Source organism: Erinaceus europaeus, chromosome 13, assembly GCF_950295315.1.
Source record: "Erinaceus europaeus chromosome 13, mEriEur2.1, whole genome shotgun sequence".
Taxonomy (NCBI): Eukaryota; Metazoa; Chordata; class Mammalia; order Eulipotyphla; family Erinaceidae; genus Erinaceus; species Erinaceus europaeus.
The window spans coordinates 98,362,756-98,389,718 of NC_080174.1; the positions used below are offsets into that span (position 1 = coordinate 98,362,756).

A 26,963-nucleotide genomic window follows, 5' to 3' on the forward strand; every position below is an offset into this window, starting at 1 on the left:
AATCCTGTGGCAGTCGGTGGAAGTGCAACAGGTTAAGTGCATGTGGCGCAAAGTGCAAGGACCATCGTAAAAATCCAGGTTCAAGCCCCCAGATCCCCACCAGCAGGGGAGTCACTTCACAGGTGGTGAAGCAGGTCTGTAGGTGTCTACAACAACAACAACAAAAAAAACAAGGGCAACAAATGGAAAAATAAATGTTATTTAAAAATTAAAAATAAATAAAAATAATCCTGGCATGTGTGGACCAATTTAGGAGAACTTGAAGAAGTCACTTGGCCTTTCTGTGCTTCAACTATCCTTGTGTTGAAGTAGTGGACCTGAATTTCTCCCAGATGCTGATGGCATATTCCTGGGGCATCTACTACACACACAACGCTCCAAGTGTCATAGAGGTGGGAACAGCTCAAAGTGTGGATACTGTACTTTGGGACATAATCCCCATACAACTGGTGTCAGACTGTGTTGGTATGGTTCTAGTTCTGCTTCTGGGATCACTTCTGTTACATTGCTTGATGTTGTGGTCTATTTACATGGTCATTCTGTTACATTGGTTTGGTCTCAGTCCCCCTGCCTCTGGGAGATTCTGGTTTAGTCCTGGCCTTTTTGCGCTTCTTGCTTCTCCCAGTCCCCTACCCTACATACTTCCTGGGTTCCTGATGCTGCCGCCTGAGGAGAAAGATGAGGAGCATGTGGTGATTAGGTTGTTGGACAGCTTGCCCGCTCATGAATAAAGATTAAACTGCGTTCTCAGCTCAGCCTTGTGTCCCTGGTCGTCTGTCTACTGCCTCGAAGCTAGCCTGGCATACTGGCGCCATGAACTTTGATGATATGACTAGGCATATATTTAAGACTCACGCAAACCAACAAGGGTGTGGTGTGTGGGAAGTGACTTAGTGTGTGTCTGCTGGAAACACACTCTCTGTTCCTGCAAACTCAGCTGCACTAGCTGCTCCTGCAAGCTCTCCTTCTCCCTGACCACTGTACTCCTCCCAGGACCTGAACACATGTAGCAGAAGGCTGAGAACTCATCCTACGGACTCATGGCTCCTGCCATCTTGACTAGCCGATTTTGGAGGGTGACAAGAGCCCCCTAAGGTTCCCTAGCCTCCCAGGTCAGGGACCTAGGCTAGCAGAGCTGTGTGGAAGAGACTGCAAGAGGGTCTTGGCTAATGTGGGACTATGTGAAAGGTAGTTAAAGCTGAGGGGAGGTCTTCCATCCTTGGATGGAGGTCTGGAGAGACACCCCACTTGTTAGCCTCTCTCCTTATAGAGATGAGCCAAGAGGGAAAAGTCTCTCTGAATCAGTTTCTCCTTATGAGTCTCTCAAGCTCACAGAAAGCCTACAAGCCTCTCACACTTAGTTCCCCCAGTTAGCAGCAGGACACATGGCTGCTTGAGGGTTCAGTCAAAGTTCACAATAGTCATTCAAAGTTCATAAATTCACTATAACTTGACCTCTTGATCATATAGGAGAACACACTATCATACATCCTGGCCAGTACCCAGCAGTAAGACCCCATATTCTATTTCTTTGTGTCCTTGATGTCGGTGATTTACATCAAGCTTTGTTTTTCTCCTTCTCTACCTCACCTTATTGATTTAACCCCTATGCTTCTCTCAAATACGTTAGATAACTAACTTGCCTGCATCATGGAAACTAATTGTCTTTATCTTTATGTACCTCATCAATTCTTGTCATACAAGCCCTCTACCATGGAGGCAAGCTGACCTTTAAAAAACCTGTAATTTCTGACATATGTGAAAAATGTTCTTTCTTTAACTCAGTATAAAAGCCTGTACCCATCTCCAAAGAAAGGGATGTTCGTACCAGAATATCTCCTGATGCCTCTAACTCATGCAGTCACTAGAGCTGGTGAGGGAGGGTCAGAGGCTTATCCCGCTGGTTGGAGCCACTCCACGTGAGCCCCAGCAGGCTAAGCCAGCCCAGACAGCTTCTGGGTGCAGCCCGCTCCTGCAGACATGCCAGGAACTGCTAGATCAAGCTGAGCCCTGGGGCCTGGATGAGAAGCTGCCACTTATCCTTGGGGAGCTGCCTATCCTGCAGTGCAGCAGAGAAGGACAGTCTGGGAAATGCATCTGCAGGAGAGAGCCTTGTCCAGTTACTGCAGTTAGAGGAACGTCAATCTCATCACCTGTGACTTTTTTTTCACACAGGGGAGGACTGTAAGGAGTATTTAGGGAAGGGGGCAGCAGAATACACAAGTCCATGGGCAGACTATAAACAGAACCACAGGAAAGCCTGTGCAGACTAATGGACCCCTTATACAGAGACAGAACTTTCTCTGCCCAAGAGTTAATGGAAAAGACTTAAAGCAAAGAGCACTGCTCCTGTGTCAGACAACACCTATCCAGAAATAGAAAAGTTCTTCCCCTTTAATCCTCTAGATTGTGAGAGCTTCAACCTGCTTGAAGAACATCAGATTGCATACCTGCCCTTGAGTGGTGTGCCCCTCATGATTCTTGAGGACAAGGAACTAGACAAGCTACTGAACCTGGGTCCCCTTTCCCCTGTGAAGCATTGTTGACATCAGGAACTTCTCAGTACCAAGTGGATTTTTTCATATATTAGAATTTAAGATAAAGAATCGAAGTTCTTACTCATATTCCTTATATTTACACAATATTCAGAGGTATGGGTTCACATAGGTCTGTGATCCCTACAACTATTTAGATATATTTACTTATATATTAACACAAGATGGAGACATGGAGCAATAGAGAGACAATAAAACAGCACATATCTCTAACCCATGTAGTGCAGAGACTCACACCTGAGAGCTATTATATTGAACCACTAGCCTCTGCATCATGACTCAGCTTGCATCTCTCTCTCTCTAATCTTTAGTATGATTTATGCTCAAAAGATTGATTTCCATTGTGAATATTTTCATGTGCTTGAAAAGTAGTGTAACATCTGAAAGCTTTATGACTTTCTTGGGTTTGGTTTCACTGTGAATTCTTTCATGTCTACAGTAAGGACCAGAATAACAGAGTTTTTTCAGTACTGCTTACATTTATCAAATTTCTCTCCATTCTGAGTTATTTCATGTTGACAAAGATGACTGGTTTGAATCAGTGCTTTGCTATTTACTTTCACTGGGTTTCGCTCCACTGTGAGATCTTTCATGTCTCTAATGAATATTGACTTAAATGAATGTTTGACTACATTGTTTATGTTCATGAGGTTTCTTTCCATTGTGAGTTCTTTCATGTACCTAAAGCGAACAAGATTCCATGAATGCTTTACTTCATTGTTTACATTCATAAGGTTTCTCTGCATTGTGAGTTCTTTCATGTGTCTGAAGACTACTGGAACAACTGAATGTTTTACTACATTGTTTACATTCATAGGGTTTCTCTCCACTGTGAATTCTTTTATGTATTCGAAGAGTACTGGAACACCTGAATGTTTTACTACACTGTTTACATTCATAGGGGTTCTCTCCACTGTGAGTTAGTTCATGTTGCTGAAGAGAACAGGATTGCCTGAATGTTTTACTGCATAGTTTACATTCATAGGGTTTCTCTCTACTGTGAATTCGTTCATGTATCTGAAGAGTACTGGAATGACGGAATGTTTTACTACATAGTTTACATTCATAGGGTTTCTCTCCACTGTGAATTCTTTCATGTGTCTGAAGAGCACTGAATTGCCCGAATGTTTTACTACATTGTTTACATTCATAGGGTTTCTCTCCACTGTGAATTCTTTCATGTGTCCGAAGATTACCTGATTGCCTGAATGTTTTACTACATAGTTTACATTCATATGGTTTCTCCCCACTGTGAATTCTTTTATGTATCCGAAGACTACTGGAAAAACTAAATGTTTTACTACACAGTTTACATTCATAGGGTTTCTCTCCACTGTGAGTTCGTTCATGGGCCCGAAGACAACTGGAACGGCTGAATGTTTTACTACAGACTTTACATTCAAAGGGTTTCTGATCACTGTGAATTCGTGCATGTATCTGAAGACTACTAGAATGACGGAATGTTTTACTGCATAGTTTACATTCATAGGGTTTCTCTCCACTGTGAATTCTTTCATGTGTCTGAAGAGCACTGAATTGCCTGAATGTTTTACTACATTGTTTACATTCATAGAGTTTCTCTCCACTGTGAGTTACTTCGTGTTGGTGAAGAGAACAGGATTGCCCAAATGTTTTACTACATAGTTTGCATTCATAAGGTTTCTTTCTACTGTGAATTTGTTCATGTATCTGAAGATGACTGGAATGTCGGAATGTTTTACTGCATAGTTTACATTCATAGGGTTTCTCTTCATTGTGAGTTCGGTCATGCTGCAGAAGATGACTGGATTGCCTGAATGTTTTACTACACAGTTTACATTCATAAGGTTTCTCTCCACTGTGAATTCTTTCATGTGTCTGAAGACTACTGGACCAACTGAATGTTTTACTACACAGTTTACATTCATAGGGTTTCTCTCCACTGTGAGTTCTTTCATGTCGCCGAAGATGACTGGATTGCCCAAATGTTTTACTACACTGTTTACATTCATAGGGTTTCTCTCCACTGTGAATTCTTTCATGTGTCCGAAGAGCACTGGAACAGCTGAATGTTTTACTACATAGTTTACATTCATAAGGTTTCTCTCCACTGTGAGTTCTTTCATGTGTCTGAAGACTACTGGAATAACTGAATGTTTTACTACACTGTTTACATTCATAGGGTTTCTCTCCACTGTGAATTCTTTCATGTGTCTGAAGAGTACTGGAACAACTGAATGCTTTACTACATAGTTTACATTCATAGGGCTTCTCTCCACTGTGAGTTCTTTCATGTGTCCGAAGATGACAGGATTGCCCAAATGTTTTACCACATAGTTTACATTCATAGGGTTTCTCTCCACTGTGAATTCTTTCATGTGTCCGAAGACTACTGGAATAACTGAATGTTTTACTGCATAGTTTACATTCATAAGGTTTCTCTCCATTGTGAATTCTTTTATGTTTTCGAAGACTACCGGAACGACTGAATGTTTTACTACACAGTCTACATTCATAGGGTTCCTCTCCTCTGTAAATTCTTTCATGTTTTTGAAGATGAATAGAATAAGTGAATAATTTGTTGTATACTTCACATTCTTGAAATTTTCTAGCATTCTGACTTTTTTTGCCCTCAGAGATTTTCACTGCTGCATTACTGTAAAATAATTAACAATTAATTAATGATACTTTAATGCATAAAAGTGTAATTGATTCTATTATCAAGACGCAGGACATTATTTTACTTAATAAGCCACAAAATCAGACATTTACTATAGATTTGATTAAAAACATAGCAGGTTACAGAGAGGTAGGCTAAGTCAGTCACTGAGCTCCACACATCCTGGGAGTTTCAACTTACTGCCAAGTTAAAGATCACTGGTGTGGGAGTCGGGCGGTAGCGCAGTGGGTTAAGCGCACATGGCGCAAAGCGCAAGGACTGGCGTAAGGATCCCGGTTCGAGCCCTGGCTGCCCACCTGCAGGGGAGTCGCTTCACAAATGGTGAAGCAGGTCTTCAGGTGTCTGTCTTTGTCTTCCACTCCTCTCTCCATTTCTCTCTGTCCTATCCAACAACAATGACAGCAATAACAGCAACAACAATGATAAACAACAAGGGCAACAAAGGCAAAAAATTAAAAAATAAAATAAAAACATATACTGAAAAAAATCCCAAATATTAAAAATTATATATTATGCCAAAACTAATAATATCTTTACAGGTATTTTGTACGTATTAATTGAACTACTATTTGTTAACAGCAAGTTTTGGATTTGTTTTGAAATTTTTCACTGAAAATATTGATCTTTTCTAAAAGGACTACCTTTAAGTATCATAAAAATATAGATATACATACATTGAAGATATTATTGTTTCCAAGTTTACTATCTTATAAATACTAAGCATCTTTACACCCTTTTTAAAATTTCCATTTCCTTGTAATAGGTGAGAAAGATTTTCCTATACAGTGGAGAAAAGATAATGTATAAAATCATTATGGCTCTTTTGTTGCCAGTGAGTCACATGGGAAGTTCAGTCATGTACACCACATTCATTATATTTGAGACACTTGTCCAACTATTCTATAACCTAGTTATGAAGTATCTTTGATGAGATTATTAAATATTAATCTATTTGTGGCAGTGATTATAAATTTTATGTTTTTATTATACATACTATTTTCTTAATAAATTCTATTAAAAGAGCTTCTATGCAATTATTAAGTCAGTAGAGAGAGAGCACACAATTAAGTTGGAAGTCAGGAGGTAGCACAGCGGGTTAAAAAAAAGCCGAAAAACACAAGGACCAGCTTAAGAATCCAGATTTGAGCCCCAGAGTCACCACATACAGGGAAGTCACTTCACAAGCAGTGAAAAAGGTCTGCAGGTGTCTGTCTTTCTCTCCCCGTCCTCTCTCAATTTCTCTCTGTCCTATTCAACAGCAACATCAATTACTACAACAACAAAAGGCAACAAAGGGGAAGAAATAAAGATAAATAAATACCACAAGAACACTACAAGCAGGCACCAGATCTCAGTCAATTACACAGAGACCAAAATTTTGAAAACAGCAGCTTTTTGGGTGGTAGGTACATCATGTTTTACTGTAAATGTAACTCTCACCTTCGTTTACTCCCATGCAAGTTATACAACTCTTCAGAGGAATGTTCTTGTATTTTCTCTAAAATCACAAAGTATATAAAGTATTAGAAATTATACAAGTGGTCTGGGAGATGGCGCAGTGGATAGGGCATCGGGCTCTCAAGCCTGAGGTCCTAAGTTCAGTACCCAGCAGCACATGTACCAGAGTGATATCTGGTTTTTTCTCTCTTTCCTCCTATCTTTCTCATTAACAAATAAATAAAAATCTTTAAGAAAAAAAAGAAATTATACAAATAGTGGTCTGGGAGGTGGCACAGTGGCTAAGGCACTAGACTCTTAAGCATGAGGTCCAGAGTTCAATCCCCAGCAGCACATGTACAAGAGTGATGGCTGGTTGTTTCTCTCCTATCTTTCGCATGAATAATTTTTTAAAAAAGAAAAAAATTATACAAATATTAAATTATTTTCATTTATTTATTTTTGCCAGAGAACTGCTCAGCTATGGTTTATGAGGTTGCAGGGGATTGAACCTAGGAGTTGACAGGGCCTCAGGCATGAGAGTCTGTTTGTATAACCATTGTGCAATCCACCCCCACCCTGAATTCTGTTTTTAAAGAATTTATTTGTTGGGGAGTCGGGCGATAGCACAGAGGGTTAAGCACACATGGCACAAAGTGCAAAGACCAGCCTAAGGATCCTGGTTCGAAACCCCAGCTCCCAACCTGCAGGGGAATCGCTTCACAAGTGGTGACGCAGGTCTGCAGATGTCTATATTTCTCTCCTCCTCTCTGTCTTCCCATCCTCTCTCCATTTCTCTCTGTCCTATCCAACAACTACAAAATCAATAAGAATAATAAAACAAGGGCAACAAAAGGGAATTTAAAAAATATTTCTTTATTCATGAGAAAGATAGGCAGAGAGAGAAAGAACCAGACATCACTCTAGAACATATGCTGCCAAGGACCAAACTCAGGACCTCATGGTCGAGAATCCAGTGCTTTATCCACTGCGTCACCTTCTGGACCACAAGATTGAATTTGTGCTCCATTATGAGTCACAGTCAAACCCTGCTCACTTAACACTGTCTCCATTTCTACATTGGTGAACAAAAAGTGATTTGTCTTCTAGTGGAAAAATTAAGGTCGTTAGACTTACCTAGTGAAAGAAAGTTCCTCAAGTTTTCACACATCACATTTCTGTAGAGTTTCTTCTCTGAAGGATTCAATAGTGCCCACTCCTCTGGAGTGAATATCACGGCTACATCTTCATAGGTCACTGAGCCCTAAAATATGTGCAATGTGTTCATGTGAGAAAATGAGAGGGACAGCAGATTAGCCATTCAGTCTCTACTTTAGGAAGCCTGTGAAGGATTGTCTCATCTGCAAACATGTCTTTGGTGACTTGAGAATCAAATACCTCTGAATCATGCTCTAAAAGTTGGTGCATTGATTAGAACACTGGCCTTTGTTTCACGAGGCCCTGAGTACAATCGCTGGCATCTCATGTGACAGAGAGATACCCCTATTCTCAGTCTTCCCCTCTACAGTTTTGTAATTAGTAAATGATAAAATCTTAGGGCTGTGTGGGAGTACAACTGATAGGATGCTCACGGTGCCATATAAAAGGACCAAGATTCTATATAGCCTAGTTCTCACATGCTCGGGGGGTGGGGGGGTGCGGGGGCACTCTTCCCAATTGGTGGAGCAGTTTTGGACATTTCCTTCCTTATTTATAATGTAAAATTTATATAGGTAAAGAGAATTTGATAGGGAGAGTGAAGTAGAAGGTAACTGGAATTGAACCTACAGCCCCTGGGGCCTTCGAGCTCAAAGTTGTATCTTCTTCTATCTTCAGTTCTTCTCATCAAAAGGAAATAAACATTAATTTCATTTATTATATATGAATAACAACTTCATATGACACCCACACAGACATAGAGATATCTCTACTTCACTTTCTACCTCTATTTCCTTATTAAATTCTCTTTACCTATATAAAACTCAAAAAAATAAGACAAGGACCGGCATAAGGATCCCGGTTCGAACTCTGGCTCCCCACCTGCAGGGGAGTCGCTTCACAGGCAGTGAAGCAGGTCTGCAGGTGTCTATCTTTCTCTCCTCCTCTCTGTCTTCCCCTCCTCTCTCCATTTCTCTCTGTCCTATCCAACAACGACAACAACAATAATAACTACAACAATAAAACAACAAGGGCAACAAAAGGGAATAAATAAATAAAATAAATATTTTAATATATATATATATATATATATATATATATAAACAAGAAAAAAATGGCCACAGGGTGTAATTGAATTCATAATGAAGCCACAGTGATTAAAAATAAAATAAAATAAAAGATGGGATAAGAAAAGATCACATCAGGGCTGGGTGGTGGCGCACCTTGTTGGGCGCAAGTGTTACAATGTGCAAGGACCTGGGTTCGAGCCCTGGTCCTCGCCTGCAGGGGGAAAGCTTTACGAGCGGTGAAGCAGGGCTGCAGGTGTCTCTCTGTATCTCTCCCTATCACCCCCCCCTTGATTTCTGGCTGACTCTATCCAATAAATAAAGATAAAAATAAATGATAATTTAAAAAAAAGAACACATGATTATGATAAGTTTGTTAGAAATGAAACATCTCGTGGTCCGGGAGTTGGCACAGTGGTAAAGCTTTGGACTCTCAAGCATGAGGTCCCGAGTTCCATCCCTGGCAGCACATGTGCCACAGTGATGTCTGGTCCTTTCCCTCTTCTCCTTTCTCATAGATAAATAAAATCTTAAAACATACATTAGGCTTAACTGTAGTGTCAGTGTCCAAAAAAAAGTTAAAAATGCAAGAATATTATGCAAATAAGTATTATCAGGTGCTGTGCAGTGGTGCACCTGGTTAAGTGTACATATCACATGACACAGGACCTAGGTTTGAGGCCTGCTTCCCTCCTGAGTGGGGGACACTTCATGAGCAGTGAAACAGGCCTGCAGGTGTCTCCTATCAAATAAAATGGAAAGAAGAAAAAGGCTTTCTGGGAGTCGGGCGGTAGCACAGCGGTTAAGCTCACGGGGTGCAAAGCGCAAGAACTGGCATAAGGATCCCGGTTCAAGCCCCTGGCTCCCCACCTGCAGGGGAGTCGCTTCACAGGTGGTGAAGCAGGTCTGCAGGTGTCTATCTTTCTCTCCCCCCTCTCTGTCTTCCCCTCCTCTCTTCATTTCTCCCTGTCCTATTCAACAACAATGACATCAAGAACTACAACAATAAAACAACAAGGGCAACAAAAGGGAATAAATAAATAAAATAAATTAAAAAAAAAGAAAAAGGCTTTCTGCAGCAGTGGATTCAAACTCCTCACAATGAGCTTAAGAAATAACCCTGAGAGTTTATGTGCACAAGTATCCATAAACTACTGCAAAATATATACCTGAAAGCAGAAGTACACTAGAGTTTGCAGTGAGTACCTCCCTAACACTTCCTCTCCACTATTCCAAGCTTGGAATCCATGATTGCTCAACAAATTGTTTGGCTTCATATGTTAACTCTCTTTTCAATCACCAGGTTCCAGATGCCACCAGGATGCTGGCCAGGCTTCCCTGGATTGAAGACCCCACCAATGTGTCCTGGAGCTCAGCTTCCCCAGAGACCCACCCTACTAGGGAAAGAGAGAGGCAGACTGGGAGTATGGACCGACCAGTCAACGCCTATGTTCAGCGGGGAAGCAATTACAGAAGCCAGACCTTCTACCTTCTGCAACCCTCAACGACCCTGGGTCCATGCTCCCAGAGGGCTAGAGAATGGGAAAGCTACCATGGGAGGGGGTGGGTTATGGGGATTGGGTGGTGGGAATTGTGTGGAGTTGTACCCCTCCTACCTTATGTTTTTGTTCATTAATCCTTTCTTAAATAAAAAATTTTAAAAAAAAAGAAAAAAAGAAATAACCCTGGTGGGGGTGGGGCGGTAGCACAGCAGGTTAAGTGCACGTACCCCAAAGTCCAAGGACTGGATTAAGGATCCCAGTTAGAAACTCCTGGCTCCGGGAGTCAGGCGGTATTGCAGTGGGTTAAGCGCAAGTGGTGCAAAGAGCAAGGACGGGTATAAGGATCCCGGTTCGAGCCCTGGCTCCCCACCTGCAGGGGAGTCGCTTCACAGGCGGTGAAGTAGGTCTGCAAGTGTCTTTCTCTCCCCCTCTCTGTCTTTCCCTCCTCTCTCCATTTCTCTGTCCTATCCAACAACAATGACATGAATAACAATAATAATAACTATAACAATACAACAAGGGCAATGAAAGGGAATAAATTAAAAAAAAAAAAGAAACCCTGGCTCCCCACCTGCAGGGGAGTTGCTTCACAGGCAGTAGAGCAGGTCTACAGGTGTGTTTTTCTCTCCCCCTCTCTGTCTTCCTGTCCTTTCTCCATTTCTCTCTGTCCTATCTAACTACAATGACATCAATAACAACAGTAATAACTAGAATAATAAAACAACATGGGCAACAAAAGGGAATAAATAAATAAATATTTTTAAAAACTCGTTAGAAGAATGCTGGGTAGAGAGAAAAAATAGGCTAGGGGGTAAAGGGGTGGCACACTTGGTTAAGTGTTCACTTTATAGTGTGCAGAGACCCAGTTCATGCCCTCTGGCCCCACCTACAGGAGGAAAACTTCATGAAATGTGAAGCAGGGCTGCAGGTTTCTCTCCATCTCTCTCTCTTTCTATCTCCCCTGCCCCATCCATTTCTCTGGGTTTCAATCCTTTATTAAATAAATAAACAAATATTATTTTAAAAATCTACTTTAAAAAAGACAGAAAATTCTTTCTAGCTCCATCAAAGATGAGTCAAAGAAGGTGGGCTCACTGTTCTAAATAGCTGAGTAGTATTTCATTGTGCATATAGACCACAACTTTCTCAGCCACTCATCTGTTGTTGGGCACCTGGGTTGCTTCCAGGTTTTCGCTATTACGAATTGTGCTGCTATGAACATAGGTGTACACAGATCTCTTTTGTTGGGTGTTATGGTGTCCTTGGGGTATATTCCTAGGAGAGGAATTACTGGGTCATACGGAAGGTCCATATCTAACCTTGTGAGAGTTCTCCAGACTGCTCTCCAGAGAGGCTGGACCAAATTACATTCCCACCAGCAGTACAGAAGGGTTCCTCTGTCCCCACAGTCTCTCCAGCACTTGTTGCTTCTGTCCTTTTTGATGTTTGCCATTCTCACGGGGGTGAGGTGCTATCTCAAAGTTGTCTTTATTTGCATTTCTTTGACAATCAGTGACCTGGAGCAATTTCTCAAGTGTTTGCTAGCTTTTTGGGCTTCTTCTGTTGTGTATATTCTGTTCCTATCCTCTGCCCATTTTTGGATGGGGACATTTGCTTTGTTGTTGCTAAGTTTGCAGAATTATTTCCATATTTTGGTTATTAGTCTCTTGTCTGATGTATGGCATATGAAGATCTCCCATTCTGTGAGGGGTCTGTTTGTTTGTGTGATAGTTTCTTTGGCTGTGCAGCTTTTCAATTTGATGTAGTCCCATTGATTTGTTATCACCATTTTCTATTTATTTCTTTATTTCTTTATTTATTTATTCATTGGATAGGGACAGCCAGATATTGAGAGAGAAGGGCGGGGCTAGAGAGGAAGAGAGACAGAGAGGCACCTGCAGCTCACCACTTGTGAAGCTTTCCCCCTGCACGTAGGGACCGGGGACTCAAACCTGGGTCCTTGCACACTGTAACATGTGCGCGCTCAACCAGGTGTGCCACCACCCAGCCCCTATCACTTTCTATTTCTTTGAATACTGACTCAGTTTTCAGTATACAAGTCTTTCACTTCTTTGGTCAGGTTTATTCCTAGGTATTTTATTGATATTGCTACAACAGGGAATGGGAGTGAATTCTGGATATACGCTTCTTTGGATTCAGTGTTTGCATAAAGAAATACCACTGACTTTTGTACATTGACTTTGTAGCTGGACACCTTGCTATATTGCCTAATAACTTGCAGTAACTTTCCTCTGGATTCTGTAGGTTTTTCTATGTATACTATCCTATCAACTGCAAATAGTGAGAGCTTGACTTCTTCCCTTCCAGTCTGTGTTCCTTTGATTCCTTTCTCTCATCTGATTGCTATGGTGAGAACTTCCAATACCACTCACCTGTCAGCAACAAAAAAATTGACCCCTTTGTGGGCCCCCATAGGACTTTGCCCTCAACTTGGTTCAACAACGGTAGAGAATGTTCCATCCTCTGAAGGGAGGCTGGACAACATACTCTATCTCCTACCTGAGGAAGATGGGTCCTGATATTAGGCTAGCTTGGAAACTTCCTACTCATGACCACAGAATGTGAGCTCAAATCTACAGGGATGCATAGGTCACATAGTCTATGAAGCTGAATACAGGCCCCAGATCATGTCAAATCAATGGGGTTTACAGTCAACAATACTTATACAACTTTCCCATATTAGGGAGCTACTCTCTGTCCTGAACCAGCATTCTGGCCCTTTTTCCATGACATCATCTCCCCAGACAATAACTTGGAATAACCTGCATATCAGATTTCAGGCTCAGGGAGAAAAAAAAATAGTATAGCTACAGGCCCTATGCAATATAACTAAAATATACCGACTAGCTATCTACAAAATGGAGAGACCCTCCTGCCTCCCAACTCTTCATCTGTACTATTCCAGGTTCATGATTGTTCAATAATTTGTTTGGCTTTAAATGTTAACTCTCTTTTTGGCCACCAGGTTCCAGATACTAGCATGATGCCAACCAGACTACCCTGGACAGACAACCCTGCAAATGTGTCCTGGATATCTGATTCCCTAGAGCCCTACCCCACTAGGGAAAGAGAGAGGCAGGCTGGGAGTATGGATCCACTTGTCAACGCCCATGTCCAGGGGGGAAGCAATTACAGAAGCCAGACCTGCCACCTTCTGCATCTCACAATGACCTTGGGTCCATGCTCCCAGAGGGATAAAGAATAGGAAAGCTATCAGGGGAGGGGAGGGGATACGGAGTTCTAGTGGTGAGAATTCTGTGGAGTTTAACCCCTCTTATCCTATGGTTTTGTCAGTGTTTCCTTTTCATAAGTAAAAAATAAAAAATATAATCAAAAAAAGAGAGAGAATATGAAGACTCTGAATATTAGGTGTTGGTATGTTTCTAATTCTACTTTTAAAACCTTTTCTGTTTCATTTGGTTTAAATACCCCCTGCTTAACACTGTATTCTATTTACATAACCACTGCAGGGCACTGGTTCAATCCCCACTGGTTCATATGTTTTTGCTCCGCCCCCTCTCCTTGTCACACTCTGATTTTCACCAGTCACTTTTCTCTCCACCCTCTCTATGTCACATCCTGTTCACACCCTACTTGGGAAGTATATATAAAGACAACATTGTTTGTTTTAGTTTTAGTTTAGCTTAGCTCGGCTTAGATTGTGCTGCGTCCTGTATGAATAAAGAGATACTGCGTACAACCCAGCCATGAGTCCCGGGTCGTCTGTTACCCGCCTGTGAAGCCAGCCCGGTGAAAACAACAATTAGGAACTCTGTATCCTAATTAACCTCACTTGCACATGATTCAACTATTCCTGGTGGGACAATTTTATTTATTTATTTTCTCTAGATAGAAGATTAGACCAAAAAAAAAAAAAAGGGGAAGACTCCAGAGTAATACCCAAGAAGTTCCCCTTTTCATGTCTATCTGTGTTGTCAGGGCTGGAAACTCAATATCTGGGTATGACAAAGTTGCACGTTACAACATGAGTTATGTCTTGGTATTCAAAAATTATTTCACAGGCGCTTTCTCGGGGAATAACAAGTGGACACCACAATGATCACCTGTGAGAAGTCAGATGGGTTCAAGACTCATCTCTCCAACAGCTGCAGAGGGAAGTCTCACAATTGTACGTGCTTCACAGCACCCCCATTCCTTGTCTCTATTTATATCTGTAACTATCTATCTATCTGTATATATATAACATGACATTCAAGAATGGTGACACTGAGTCCCAGTGATAGTACTAAATGGAAAATTAGAGTTATAAGAGTAAGTGGCTGCGGAGATAGCATAGTGGTTATGCAAAATACTTATATACTTGAGGCTTTCAATCCCCAGCATCAAGATAAATCAGAGCTGAGCAGTACTCTGGTCACTCTCCATCACTCTCACTGAAATAAATAATTAAAAAATAAATAATTAACTAAAAGAGTCTTGCTTCCCTAGAGCTCTGCCCCAATAGGGAGGGAAAGAGTGAGACAGGCTGGGAGTATGGATTGACCTGTCAGTACCCACGTTCAGTGGGAAAGCAATTACAGAAGCCAGACCTTCCACCTTCTGGACCCCATAATGACCCTGGGTCCATACTCCCAAAGGATAAAGAATATAGGAAAGCTATCAGAGGAGGGGATGGGATATGGCATTCTGGTAGTGGGAATTGTATGGAATTGTAACCCTCTTATCCTATGGTCTTATCAGTGTTTCCATTTTATCAATAAAAATTAAATAATAAACAAGACAAAGATAACCCCACCCAAAATGGGGCGAGGACTTGGACAGAATATTCACCAAAGAAGAGATCCAAAAGGCCAAGAAACAGATGAAAAAATGCTCCAAGTCTCTGATTGTCAGAGAAATGCAAATAAAGTCAACAATGAGATACCACTTCACTCCTGTGAGAATGTCATACACCAGAAAAGGTAACAGCAGCAAATGCCAGAGAGGCTGTGGGGTCAAAGGAACCCTCCTGCACTGCTGGTGGGAATGTCAGTGGTCCAGCCTCTGTGGAGAACAGTCTGGAGAACTCTCAGAAGGCTAGAAATGGATCTACCCTATGACCCTGCAATTCCTCTCTTGGGGATAGATCCTAAGGAACCCAAAACATCCATCCAAAAAGATCTGTGTACACATATGTTCTTGGCAGCACAATTTGTAATAGCCAAAACCAGCAACCCAGGTGTCCAACAACAGATGAGTGGCTGAGCAAGTTGTGGTCTAGATATACAATAGAATACTACTCAGCTATTAAAAACGGTGACTTCACCATTTTCAGCCCATCTTGGATGGAGCTTGAAGGAATCGTGAAGTGAAATGAGTCAGAAATAGAAGGATGAATATGGGATGATCTCACTCTCAGGCAGAAGCTGAAAAACAAGATCAGAAAAAACAAACAAAAAAAAAAAAACACAAGTAGAACCTGAAATGGAATTGGCGTATCACACCAAAGTAAAACAAAAGAAGGATGACAGAGGACCTAGTGGGGGTTGTACTGTTAAATGGGAAACTGGGGAATGTTATGCATGTACAAACTATTGTATTTACTGTTGAATGTAAAACATTGACTCCCTAATAAAGAAATTAAAAAAACAAATTAAAAAATAATAAAAAAACAGTAGAGAAATACAAGGGTGGGGTAGATAACATTAAGTTTCTGCCCAAGGCTCTCAGGTTCTAGGTTCTATTCCCTGACCCACCATAAGCCAGGGATAAGCAGTGCCCTGACAGAAAGATAAAGAAAGAGACAGGGATACAGAAAGAAATATGATGGGCAAAACAGAAACAGTAAATTAAACACGTATCAATTAAAATACAACTTGTTCAAGAGGAAAAATAGACTCTGATGTGGGGCAAGTCACTTACCCAAGAAACTGCCATCTCTTCCTCTTTCCCTGAATGTCTTTCAGGCCAGAAAATGGAAGATCAATCACAGCAATAGCTTGTGACTCTGTTTAAACCTAGCAGCACAGCCTCTTCACTGGACAGTATGGCCCCTAGATGGAAGACACTGTGGTGAATAAAAGGTACAACACCCTAGCTGTGCAATGGAAACAGAAGAGGTTATGGAAACATGTAGTGAGTTATCCTGCCTATTAGGACCATGACAAAGCCCACAAATTCTACTGACAGTTCTTTCAACCTCTTAATTTTTCTTCAACAAAAACATTCACAATAATCTAGTACAACGGGAGTTGGGAGGTAGCTTAGCGGGTTTAGTGCATGTGGTGCGAAGCTCAGAGACCAGCCTAAAGATCCCAGTTTAAGCCCTCAGCTCGCCACCTGCAGGGAATTGCTTCACAGGTGGTGAAATAGGTCTGCAGGTGTCTATCTTTCTCTCCCCCTCTCTGTCTTCCCCTCCTCTCTCCATTTCTCTCTGTTCTAACAATGATAACATCAATAATTACAACTACAATATAAAAACAAGGACAACAAAAAGAGAAAATAAAATACATTTTAAAAAATCTAGTAAAACGTCTATTAGTTTTCATATTTAATTCAAGCCTCACCTAACTACTGCTCAGAGATCTGTATTAAAGCAGTGACATGGGGAGGGGGAGTGGGGTGAGTAGAGCCAAGATGGCAGCTGAAGACACACCTGGCATGAGCTCTGCAAGGAGGCTGCTTTAAACCTGGGTATTTCAGGTGAGGGTAGGATTTCCAGGCCAGTGGCAGAGGAAGAATGTAGGAGGGCTCTAAGGAGCCTAGGAAGAGTCCTATAACTCACCCTTAGGCTGGCAAACCGAGGCTGAAAAGGACAAAGGAAACGTGGGGTTGGCCCATTGGCTGTAAATCTGACTCTTTCCCACTGCACCCCAGGACCAATCTCCACACCAGAGGAGTAAGGGAACCAGCTACAGACAAGAGATCACTAAAGATAGTTTCTTTATCTACTTCACAAGTGGTGAAGCAGGTCTGCAGGTGTCTGTCTTTCTCTCCCCCTCTCTGTCTTCCCAGCCTCTCTCCACTTCTCTCTCTCCTATTCAAACACATTAATAATAACTACAACAAGAAAACAACATGGGCAACATAAGGAAATAAATAAAGACATTAAAAAATGGTAATTTCATTATCAAGATACCTAGAGCCATCCAGAGGTAGGGGGCTCTTTTCCCAAGCAAAGTTCTTTCTTTTTTCTTTATGACAGAGGCTGGAGCTCAATCTGAGTGGCTGAATACTTGACCAATCTCTGCCTCTGCTGGGGGCTGTGAGATTAATGTCCTTTGGTCTTGCTTGGGTTAATTTATCTATTTTTCTTTCTCCATTATACCTACTGAGTATAATTGATAGTTGCTTCCTGTGATTGTGTGTTTTTGCTTTGTTTAGGAAGTGGGGGGAGGGGGGGTGTGTAGCCAATCTGGAATAGTTTAATCTAATCTACAGACTGATTGTTAGGGTTTTATTAACCTGGATTTTTTAAAAATAATTTATTTCTTTATTGGGGAATTAATGTTTTACATTCAACAGTAAATACAATAGTTTGTACATGCATAACATTCCCCAGATTCCCATTTAACAATACCCCCACTATGTCATTCATCATCTTTCATGGACCTGTATTCTCCCCACTCACCCACTCACCCCAGAGTCTTTTACTTTGGTGCAATACTCCAATTCTATTTCAGATTCGACTTGTGTTTTCTTTTCTAATCTTGTTTTTCAACTTTGGCCTGAGAGTGAGATCATCCCATATTCATCCTTCTGTTTCTGACTTATTTCACTCAACATGATTTTTTTTAAATATTTTTTATTTTATTTATTTTTCCCTTTTGTTGCCCTTGTTGTTTTTAATTGTTGTAGTTATTATTGTTGTCATTGTTGTTGGATAGGACAGAGAGAAATGGAGAGAGGGAGGGGAAGACAGAGAGGAGGAAAGAAAGATAGACACCTGCAGACCTGCTTCACCGCCTGTGAAGCGACTCCCCTGCAGGTGGGGAGCCGGGGTTCGAACCAGGATCCTTATACCGGTCTTTGTGCTTTGCACCACCTGCGCTTAGCCCGCTGTACTACAGCCCAACTCCCCACTCAACATGATTTTTTCAAGGTCCATCCAAGATCGGCTGAAAATGGTGAAGTCACCATTTTTTACAGCTGAGTAGTATTCCATTGTGTATATAGACCACAACTTGCTCAGCCACTCATCTGTTGTTGGACACCTGGGTTGCTTCCAGGTTTTGGCTATTACAAATTGTGCTGCCAAGAACATATGTGTACACAGATCTTTTTGGATGGATGTGTTGGGTTGCTTAGGATATATCCCGAGGAGGGGAATTGCAGGGTCATAGGGTAGGTCCATTTCTAGCCTTCTGAGAGTTCTCCAGACTGTTCTCCACAGAGGTTGGACCAATTGACATTCCCACCAGCAGTGCAGGAGGGTTCCTTTGACCCCACACCCTCTCCAGCATTTGCTGCTGTTACCTTTTCTGATGTATGACATTCTCACAGGAGTGAAGTGATACCTCATTGTTGTCTTGATTTGCATTTCTCTGACAATCAGAGACCTGGAGCATATTCTCATGTGTTTCTCAGCCTTTTGGATCTCTTCTGTGGTGAATATTCTGTCCAAGTCCTCCCCACATTTTTGGATGGGGTTATTTGTTGTCTTGTTGTTGAGTCTGGCAAGCTCTTTATATATGTTGGTTATTAAACTCTTATCTGATGTATGGCATGTAAAGATCTTCTCCCATTCTGTGAGGTGTCTCTTGGTTTGGGGAGTGGTTTCTTTTGCTGTGAAGAAGCTTTTTAATTTCATGTAGTCCCATAGGTTTATACTTGCCTTAGTCTTCCTTGTAATTGGATTCGTTTCATTGAAAATATCTTTAAAATTTATGCGGAAAAAGTTCTTCCAATATTTTCCTCTAAGTATCTGATAGTTTCTGGTCTAACATCCAAGTCCTTGATCCACTTGGAATTTACTTTTGTATTTGGTGAAATACAGTGATTCAGTTTCATTCTTCTGCATGTTTCAACCCATTGTTTCCAACACCATTTGTTGAAGAGACTCTGCTTTCCCCATGTAATAGTCTGGGCCCCTTTGTCAAAGATTAGATGTCCATACGTGTGGGGCCTCATTTCTGGGCTCTCAATTCTATTCCACTGGTCAGTGTGTCTGTTCATGTTCCAGTACCAAGCAGTTTTGATGACAATGGCCCTATAATTCAGTTTGAGATCTGGGAGTGAAATGCCTCTGGTTCTGTTCTTTTTTCTCAAGATTGTTTTGGCAATTCTAGGTCTTTTCTGGTTCCAGATAAACATTTGTAGCATTTTTTCTGTTCTCCTAAAAAATGTGCTTGGGATCTTGATGGGGATAGCATTAAATTTGTAGATGGCTTTGGGTAATAGATTCATTTTGATGATGTTAATTCTTCCAACCCATGAACATGGAATATCTTTCCACTTCTTTGTGTCTTTTTCAATTTCTTTGAGTAGTGACTCATAATTTTCAGTATACAAGTCTTTCACTTCTTTGGTTAGGTTTACTCCTAGATATTTTATTGTTTTTGTTGCTATAGAAAAAGGAACTGATTTCTGGATTTCAATTTCTTCTAATTTAGTGTTTGCATAGAGGAATGCCACTGAATTTTGAATGTTAATTTTATAGCCTGACACAATACTGTATTGCCTGGTGATTTCCAAAAGCTTCTTGCTGGATTCCTTAGTTTTTTCCATGTATACTATCATGTCATCTGCAAATAAGGAGAGTTTGACTTCTTCTCTTCCAATCTGTATGCCTTTAATTCCTTGCTCCTACCTGATTGCTATGGCAAGAACTTCTAACACTATGTTGAATAATAATGGTGATAGTGGTCAGCCCTGTCTAGTACCTGATCTGAGGGGAAATGCTTCCAGTTTTTCACCATTGAGTATGATGTTGGCTGTAGGTTTGCGATATATAGACTCCACTATCTTCAGGAATTTTCCATCTATTCCCATTTTTTGTAGTTTTTTTATCATAAAGGGATGTTGTATTTTGTCAAAGGCTTTCTCTGCATCTATTGATGTGACCATGTGGTTTTTGGTCTTGCTTTTGTTGATGTGGTGGATCACATTGATTGATTTACGTATATTAAACCAACCTTACATGCCTGGGATAAACCCCACTTGGTCATGATGAACAATCTTTTTGATATACTGCTGTATCCAGTTGGCTAGAATTTTGTTCAATATTTTCACATCTATGTTCATCAGAGATATTGGTCTGTAGTTTTCTTTTTTGGTTGTGTCCCTGTCTGCTTTTGGTATCAGGGTGATGTTGGCTTCACAGAAGCTGGCAGGGAGTATTCCAGTGTCTTCAATCTTCTGGAAGACTTTTAAAAGTAGAGGTATTAGTTCTTCTTTGAAAATTTTGTAGAATTCATTTGTAAAACCATCTGGTCCAGGACTTTTATTTTTGGGGAGATTTTTCATTACTGTTTCAATTTCATTAGCTGTGATGGGTCTGTTCATGTTATCCACTTCCTCTTTACTTAGTTTTGGAAGTTGGTAGGTATCTAGGAAATCATCCATTTCTTCCAGGTTCTCTAGCTTGGTGGCATATAGTTGTTCATAGAAGCCTTGCATGATATGTTGAATTTCTGCAGTGTCTGTTGTGATTTCTCCTCTTTCATTTACTATCTGATTTATTTGGGTGTTCTCCCTTTTTTGTTTTGTGAGTCTGGCTAAAGGTTTGTCGATTTTGTTTACTCTTTCGAAGAATCAACATTTACTTTCATTGATCTTTTGTATGGTTTTCCTATTCTCAATGTTATTTATTTCTGCCCTAACTTTAGTGATTTCTGTCCTTCTGGTTGCTTTAGGATTCCTTTGTTGTTCTTCTTCTAGGTCTTTCAGATATGCAGTCAGGCTGTTTATTTGTGCCTTTTCTTGTTTCCTAATGTGTGCTTGTACAGTTATGAACTTCCCTCTTAGGACTGCTTTAGCTGTGTCCCAAATATTTTGATAGCTTGTGTCTTCATTTTCATTGAACTCTCAAAACATTTTGATTTCTTCCTTGGTTTCCTCTTTGACCCAGAAGTTGTTAAGAAGTGTACTGTTGAGCTTCCATATTTTGGGACTGTTACTAATCTTTTGTTGATTGTTAAGTGTTAGTTTAATTCCACTGTGGTCTGAGAAGATGCTTGGGATGATTTCAATGCTCTTGAATTGGCTGATGCTGTCTTTGTGGCCTAACATATGGTCTATCCTTGAGAATGACCCATGTGGATTTGAGTAAAATGTGTATTACAGTTTCTTGGGATGAATGACTCTGAAAATGTCCAATAGTTCTAGTTTATCATCTCTTCATTTAGCTCCCTTATGTCTTTACTGATTTTCTTCCTGGATGATCTGTCAAGTTGACATAGTGGGGTGTTGAAGTCCCTTACTATGATTGTGTTACTCTTAATATATTGCTGTAGCTCTTTCAGTAGAAGTTTGATGTATTTAGATGGCTTCTCATTGGGTGCATAGATATTAATAATTGTTAAGTCCTCTTGATTGACTGATCCTCTGAGCATTAAGTAGTGTCCATTCCTATCTTTTTTAATCTTATCTATTTTAAAGTCTATCATGTCAGATATGAGAATAGCTGTTCCTGCCCTTTTTTGTGGGCCATTGGCTTGTATGATAGTTTTCCATCCTTTCACTTTAAGTCTGTGTTTGTCTTGTTGAGTTAGATGAGTTTCCTGTAGACAGCATATTGTTGGGTTGTGTTTTCTGATCCATCTTCCTACTCTGTGTCTTTTAATAGGTGAATTCAGGCCATTGACATTTATTGATATCAAAGATTGAAGATATTTTAATGCCATTCTTGTAGAGTTTTAGAGTGTTTTGATAAATGTCCTATTTGTGGTGGTCTGGTTGTTTATAGGAGCCCTTTCAGAACTTCTTTCAGGGAAGGCTTGGTGATGGTTGCTTCCTTCAACTTTTGCTTGTCTGAGAAGGTTTTGATGCTTCCATCTAGTCTGAGTGACAGTCTAGCAGGATATAGTATTCTTGGCTGAAAGCCTTTCTCATTGAGCACTCGATAGATATCTTGTCATTCTATTCTGGCCTGTAGTGTTTGTATGGAGAAGTCTGCTGCTAATCTTATGGGTTTTCCTTTGTAGGTGACTCTTTGTTTTTCTCTTGCAGCCTTGACGATCCTTTCTTTATCCTTATTCCTTTCCATTCTAAGTATGACATGTCTTGGTGTCTTTAGGTCTGGGTTAATTCTGTTTGGGACCCTCTGGGCTTCCTGAATCTTTATGTCTTTGGTGTTGTCTAGACTAGAGAAATTTTCAGCTATTATGGCCTGGAGAATGCTTTCTTCCTCTCCTTCTCTTTCTTCCTCTGGTAAGCCAATAATGCGTATATTGTTTCTTTTGAAGTCATCCCATAGGACTCTTTTGTTGTTTTCAGCATCTCTTAATCTTTTTTTGAGATCTCTTACTTCTTTTTTAGTTGTCTCTAATTCATCCTCAATCTTGCTAATACTGTCTTCAGCTTCATAGATTCTATTCTAATCTGCCCTCTACTTCTTTCTGGAGTTCATCTATTTTGTTGCCCTGCTCTGATACTGTTTTAGCTTGTTCAGCTAGTTGCTTTCTTCGCTCAGCGATTTCAGCTTTCAGCTCTCTAATAACCATAAGATTATTAGAATTTTCTTCCATATTCTCATTTGTTGTTCCTGCATTTCTGATTACAATTTTTTCAAATTCTTTACTCACTCCTGTTATTATTTCCTTAGCTAATGTTTGGATGTTGAACTCGTTGTTTTGTGCTTCACCCTCTGGAGGACTTTTAGCTGGACTCTTGTCCTGGTTCAAGTCTCCAATATTTCTTCTTGTTGTTTTAACCATTTTATATATTATGTTATGAGTTCCCTTTATCAGTACTTTTCAAATTATTGATTACTATTGCCTGGATTGACTTGTGTCTAAGTAATTTAATTAAAGGGTTTACCGTGGTGGAAGTTAAAAGTTTTTTCAATCCCTGAGTTGGAGCTCAGTGGTGTAAAAGCCTCTTTCTTTTTTTCTTCCCTGTAGGTTATGGGAGCCTGAGGGCTTTTAAACTATCAATAGGCTTCTTAGCTTAATCACTGAGGATAATTTCTGGAACCATCCGTTCCACCCCGGTTCCATGGCTGCCAGTTCTTAGCCACATCGCCCCACCAGATATTCGTCGGGATGCGGCATCATCTAAGTTCATTTCCCACGTCTACGCTCGACCGGACCTGCCAATATACGCGGATATCTTCGCCCACCCTGTTCAACGCTTGACGTCTCCTCACCCAATCTGGTCCCCTACGCCTTCACTGAACTTCTCTGTTCCAGTCTCTTGAAAACAGAGCTGGCAGTCAGCTGAGGTAAAGAACAAACATCTCATCACAGACCCCTGCAAGCGTCAACCCGGCTTTGACCTAGCACGTTATGATTGGGCCCTCCTCAATCGCTATCGAACAGGCCATGGCCGGTGCGCCGCTATGTTCCATCGCTGGGGAGCCAGAGATGACCCGAACTGCCCCTGCGGCTACAGACAGACTATGACCCACATAGTCAACGACTGCCAGCTCTCCAGATTCAAAGGAGGTCTCGAAACTTTACATCAGGCTCAACCTGATGCTGTTGACTGGCTACGAAAGAAGGGCAAACGCTAGAAGAAGACTGACTCCTGGCCAAGAGATAAAGCAGGGTGTGGCAGAGATAATCCAATGGTTATGCAAAGAGACTTTCACAGCCCCTCAGCTATGCCACCGAGGTATAGGTCTTCTCCAGAATTTCCCAGTTAGATCTCTGTCCCCTGGTGTCCCTCCCTGTTGCTGCTCCAGATTCTGAGGGTAGTAGCAATGGAGACTCAGAGTTACACTTGATGAGTCTCTGGGGAGTCCTTTTCTCCCTTCAGCTGTCCCCTTGTTGTGGAGCAGACTGGAAGTGGTGTCTCCACTGATAAACTGTTGAACTGTTAGCAGTCACTTAATCTCTCCTTAGGCCCCTCTCTCCTCTCTGTCACCAGCCTCACGTGTTTGTACTCACGGGTGATTTACTGGGTTCCTGTGGTCATTCTAGTCCTGTCTTGTTTCGGTCCGGGTGGTCTCCTTTGGTATTCCTAGTTGATCTGGGAGAGGAGAGGAGAGGAGAGGAGAGGAGAGGAGAGGAGAGGAGAGGAGAGGAGAGGAGAGGAGAGGAGAGGAGAGGAGAGGAAAGGAAGCGATCTGCTGCTCGTAGCTCCGCCTCCGGAAGTCCTGGATTTTTTTTTCTTTTTACAGCTTTTCTTCCTTGTATTTTTTTATTAACTGTATTGAACTCAGGACCTCATGGTTGAGAATCTAACTGCACCACCCCAGATATCACTGTTTTTTCTTTGTTCATTTTACTTTTGTCTGTTTTTCCTTCTTTCTGGGTTGACCAAAATTAGCTGTTGTTGCTTTTCCCATTGATTGGGGTTGGGTGTGCTTTCTATTGTAGGAGGAGCTTGCTTTTCTTTTTTTTTTTTTTTAATTTTTTTTAATACTTATTTTATTTTATTTATTCCCTTTTGTTGCCCTTGCTGGGTTTTTTTTTTTTATTGTTGTAGTTATTACTGTTGTTGTCGTTGTTGGATAGGACAGAGAGAAATGGAGAGAGGAGGAGAGAAAGACAGACACCTGCAGACCTGCTTCACCGCCTGTGAAGCGACTCCCCTGCAGGTGGGGAGCCAGGGCTCCAACCGGGATCCTTATGCCGGTCCTTGTGCTTTGCGCCACCTGCGCTTAACGCGCTGTGCTATAGCCTGACTCCCGGAGCTTGCTTTTCTTTCCCTTTTCTCCTCTTTTCTTTTTCATTCTACCTCTCTGATTTGAAAAATATTTTTCTTTTTGCTGCTTTTTCTGTAATCACTTGTGCATGTTTGAGAATTATCTTGTGAAAGAAGTTGGACTCAGAGCGGATTCTCTCTTTTCCACTATCTCTAAAATTTATAGCTGATTACTGTAATTGTCTATTTTTGCTTTGTCTTTATGGTTTGCATTTGGTTTTGTTCTTGTTTTGTTTTTGGAGTGGAGGTGTTGCTTGGCTAACTGGTTTTAGTTGAACTGCATTAATCTTTGCTTCTGTTGATATTATTGTATTTTCTGAGGCTTGCGATTTCATCTGTAAAAGGACTTTGATTTGGTGTGTCTTGTACTCACAAAACACAACAACTGAATGACAACAGACAGGACAGAAAACTACAAACCACACCACTTGAAAAAAATGATCAAATCAGGAGCCGGGCGGTAGCGCAGCGGGTTAACTGCAGGTGGCGCAAAGCGCAAGGACTGGCATTAGGATCCGGGTTCGAGTCCCCAGCTCCCCACCTGCAGCAGATCTGCAGGTGTCTGTCTTTCTCTCCCCCTCTCTGTCTTCCCCTCCTCTCTCCATTTCTCTCTGTCCTATCCAACAATGACATCAATAACAACAACAACAATAACTACAACAATAAAAAAATCAAGGACAACAAAAGGGAAAATAAATATTAAAAAATTAATTAAAAAAAAAAGGCACAGAGTAGGAAGATGGTTCAGAAACAACAACCCAACCATATGATGTCTGCAGGAATCCCACGTGAGTCAAAAAGACAGAGATTGGGGGTCGGGCGTGGCACGATGGGTTAAGCGCACGTGTGGCAAAGCGCCAAGGACTGGCCTCAGGATCCAGGTTGGAGCCCCCCCCCCACCTGCGGGGGAGTCGCTTCACAGGCGGTGAAGCAGGTCTGCAGATGTCTGTCTTTCTCTCCCCTTCTGTCTTCCCCTCCTCTCTCCATTTCTCTCTGTCCTATCTAACAATGACGACATCAATAATAACTACAATACAACAACAAGAGCAACAAAAGGGAATAAATAAATATTTTTAAAAAAGACAGAGAAAAGAATTGAAAACTATCATACGAGCTATTAATGGATCACCAAGACAAAACAAAACAAAAGCCAGCTATTCTCTGATACAATAAACAAATAAACGTTAAACAGCTATTCTCCTTAAACTGCTATTTTCATCTCTGACACATAAACTTTAAAAAATAAAGTAATAAAAGATAGGCTGGAACATTACATATTGCTTAGAGGCTCAATGAACCAATAAGACTGAGCAATTATTAACATCGATGCACCCAATCAGGGCCCATCCAAATATATCAGACACTGAAACAGCTACAAAAATACATCAGTAGTAATACAGTAATAGTAGGAGACTTCAACACCCCACCCTCACACTTAGATAATCTAAGCAGAGAGTCAACAAAGAAATAAAAGAATGAATTGAAGATATGGCTAGACTAGACCTCCTGGATATATCTAGAGTTCTGCACCCTAAGAACTTAGAACACACATTCTTTTCAAACCCACATAGCACATCTTCCATGAGGGGCCACATGTTAGGCCACAAAGACAGTATCAACAAATTCAAGAGCATTGAAATCATCCCAAACATCTTCTCAGACCTAAATTGACCCACTACAAACCCAAAAAAATCAAAACAGTTATTAAAAAGCCTTTCCTGGGGGCCGGGCGGTAGCCCAGAGGGTTAAGCGCACATGGCGCAAAGCGCAAGGACTAGCATTAGGATCCCGGTTCGAGCCCCGGCTCCCCACCTGC

The 26,963-nt window shown here is 41.1% G+C and overlaps 1 protein-coding gene across 1 annotated transcript in view; it reads right to left on the minus strand.

Annotated features, from left to right (window-relative positions):
• Window positions 1–79: 79 nt before the first annotated feature.
• The window catches only part of LOC132542408 (zinc finger protein 14-like), a 33,233-nt gene continuing 6,349 nt past the window's right edge, over window positions 80–26,963 (minus strand). The window contains exons 3-6 of the mRNA XM_060204979.1: window positions 16,262–16,392; window positions 7,789–7,915; window positions 6,655–6,712; window positions 80–5,190 (exon numbers count right to left, since the gene is read on the minus strand). Coding sequence (XP_060060962.1) covers window positions 3,270–5,190; window positions 6,655–6,712; window positions 7,789–7,915; window positions 16,262–16,276 — 2,121 coding nt within the window. The 5' untranslated portion in view covers window positions 16,277–16,392 and the 3' untranslated portion in view covers window positions 80–3,269. The remainder of the gene's footprint in view (window positions 5,191–6,654; window positions 6,713–7,788; window positions 7,916–16,261; window positions 16,393–26,963) is intronic.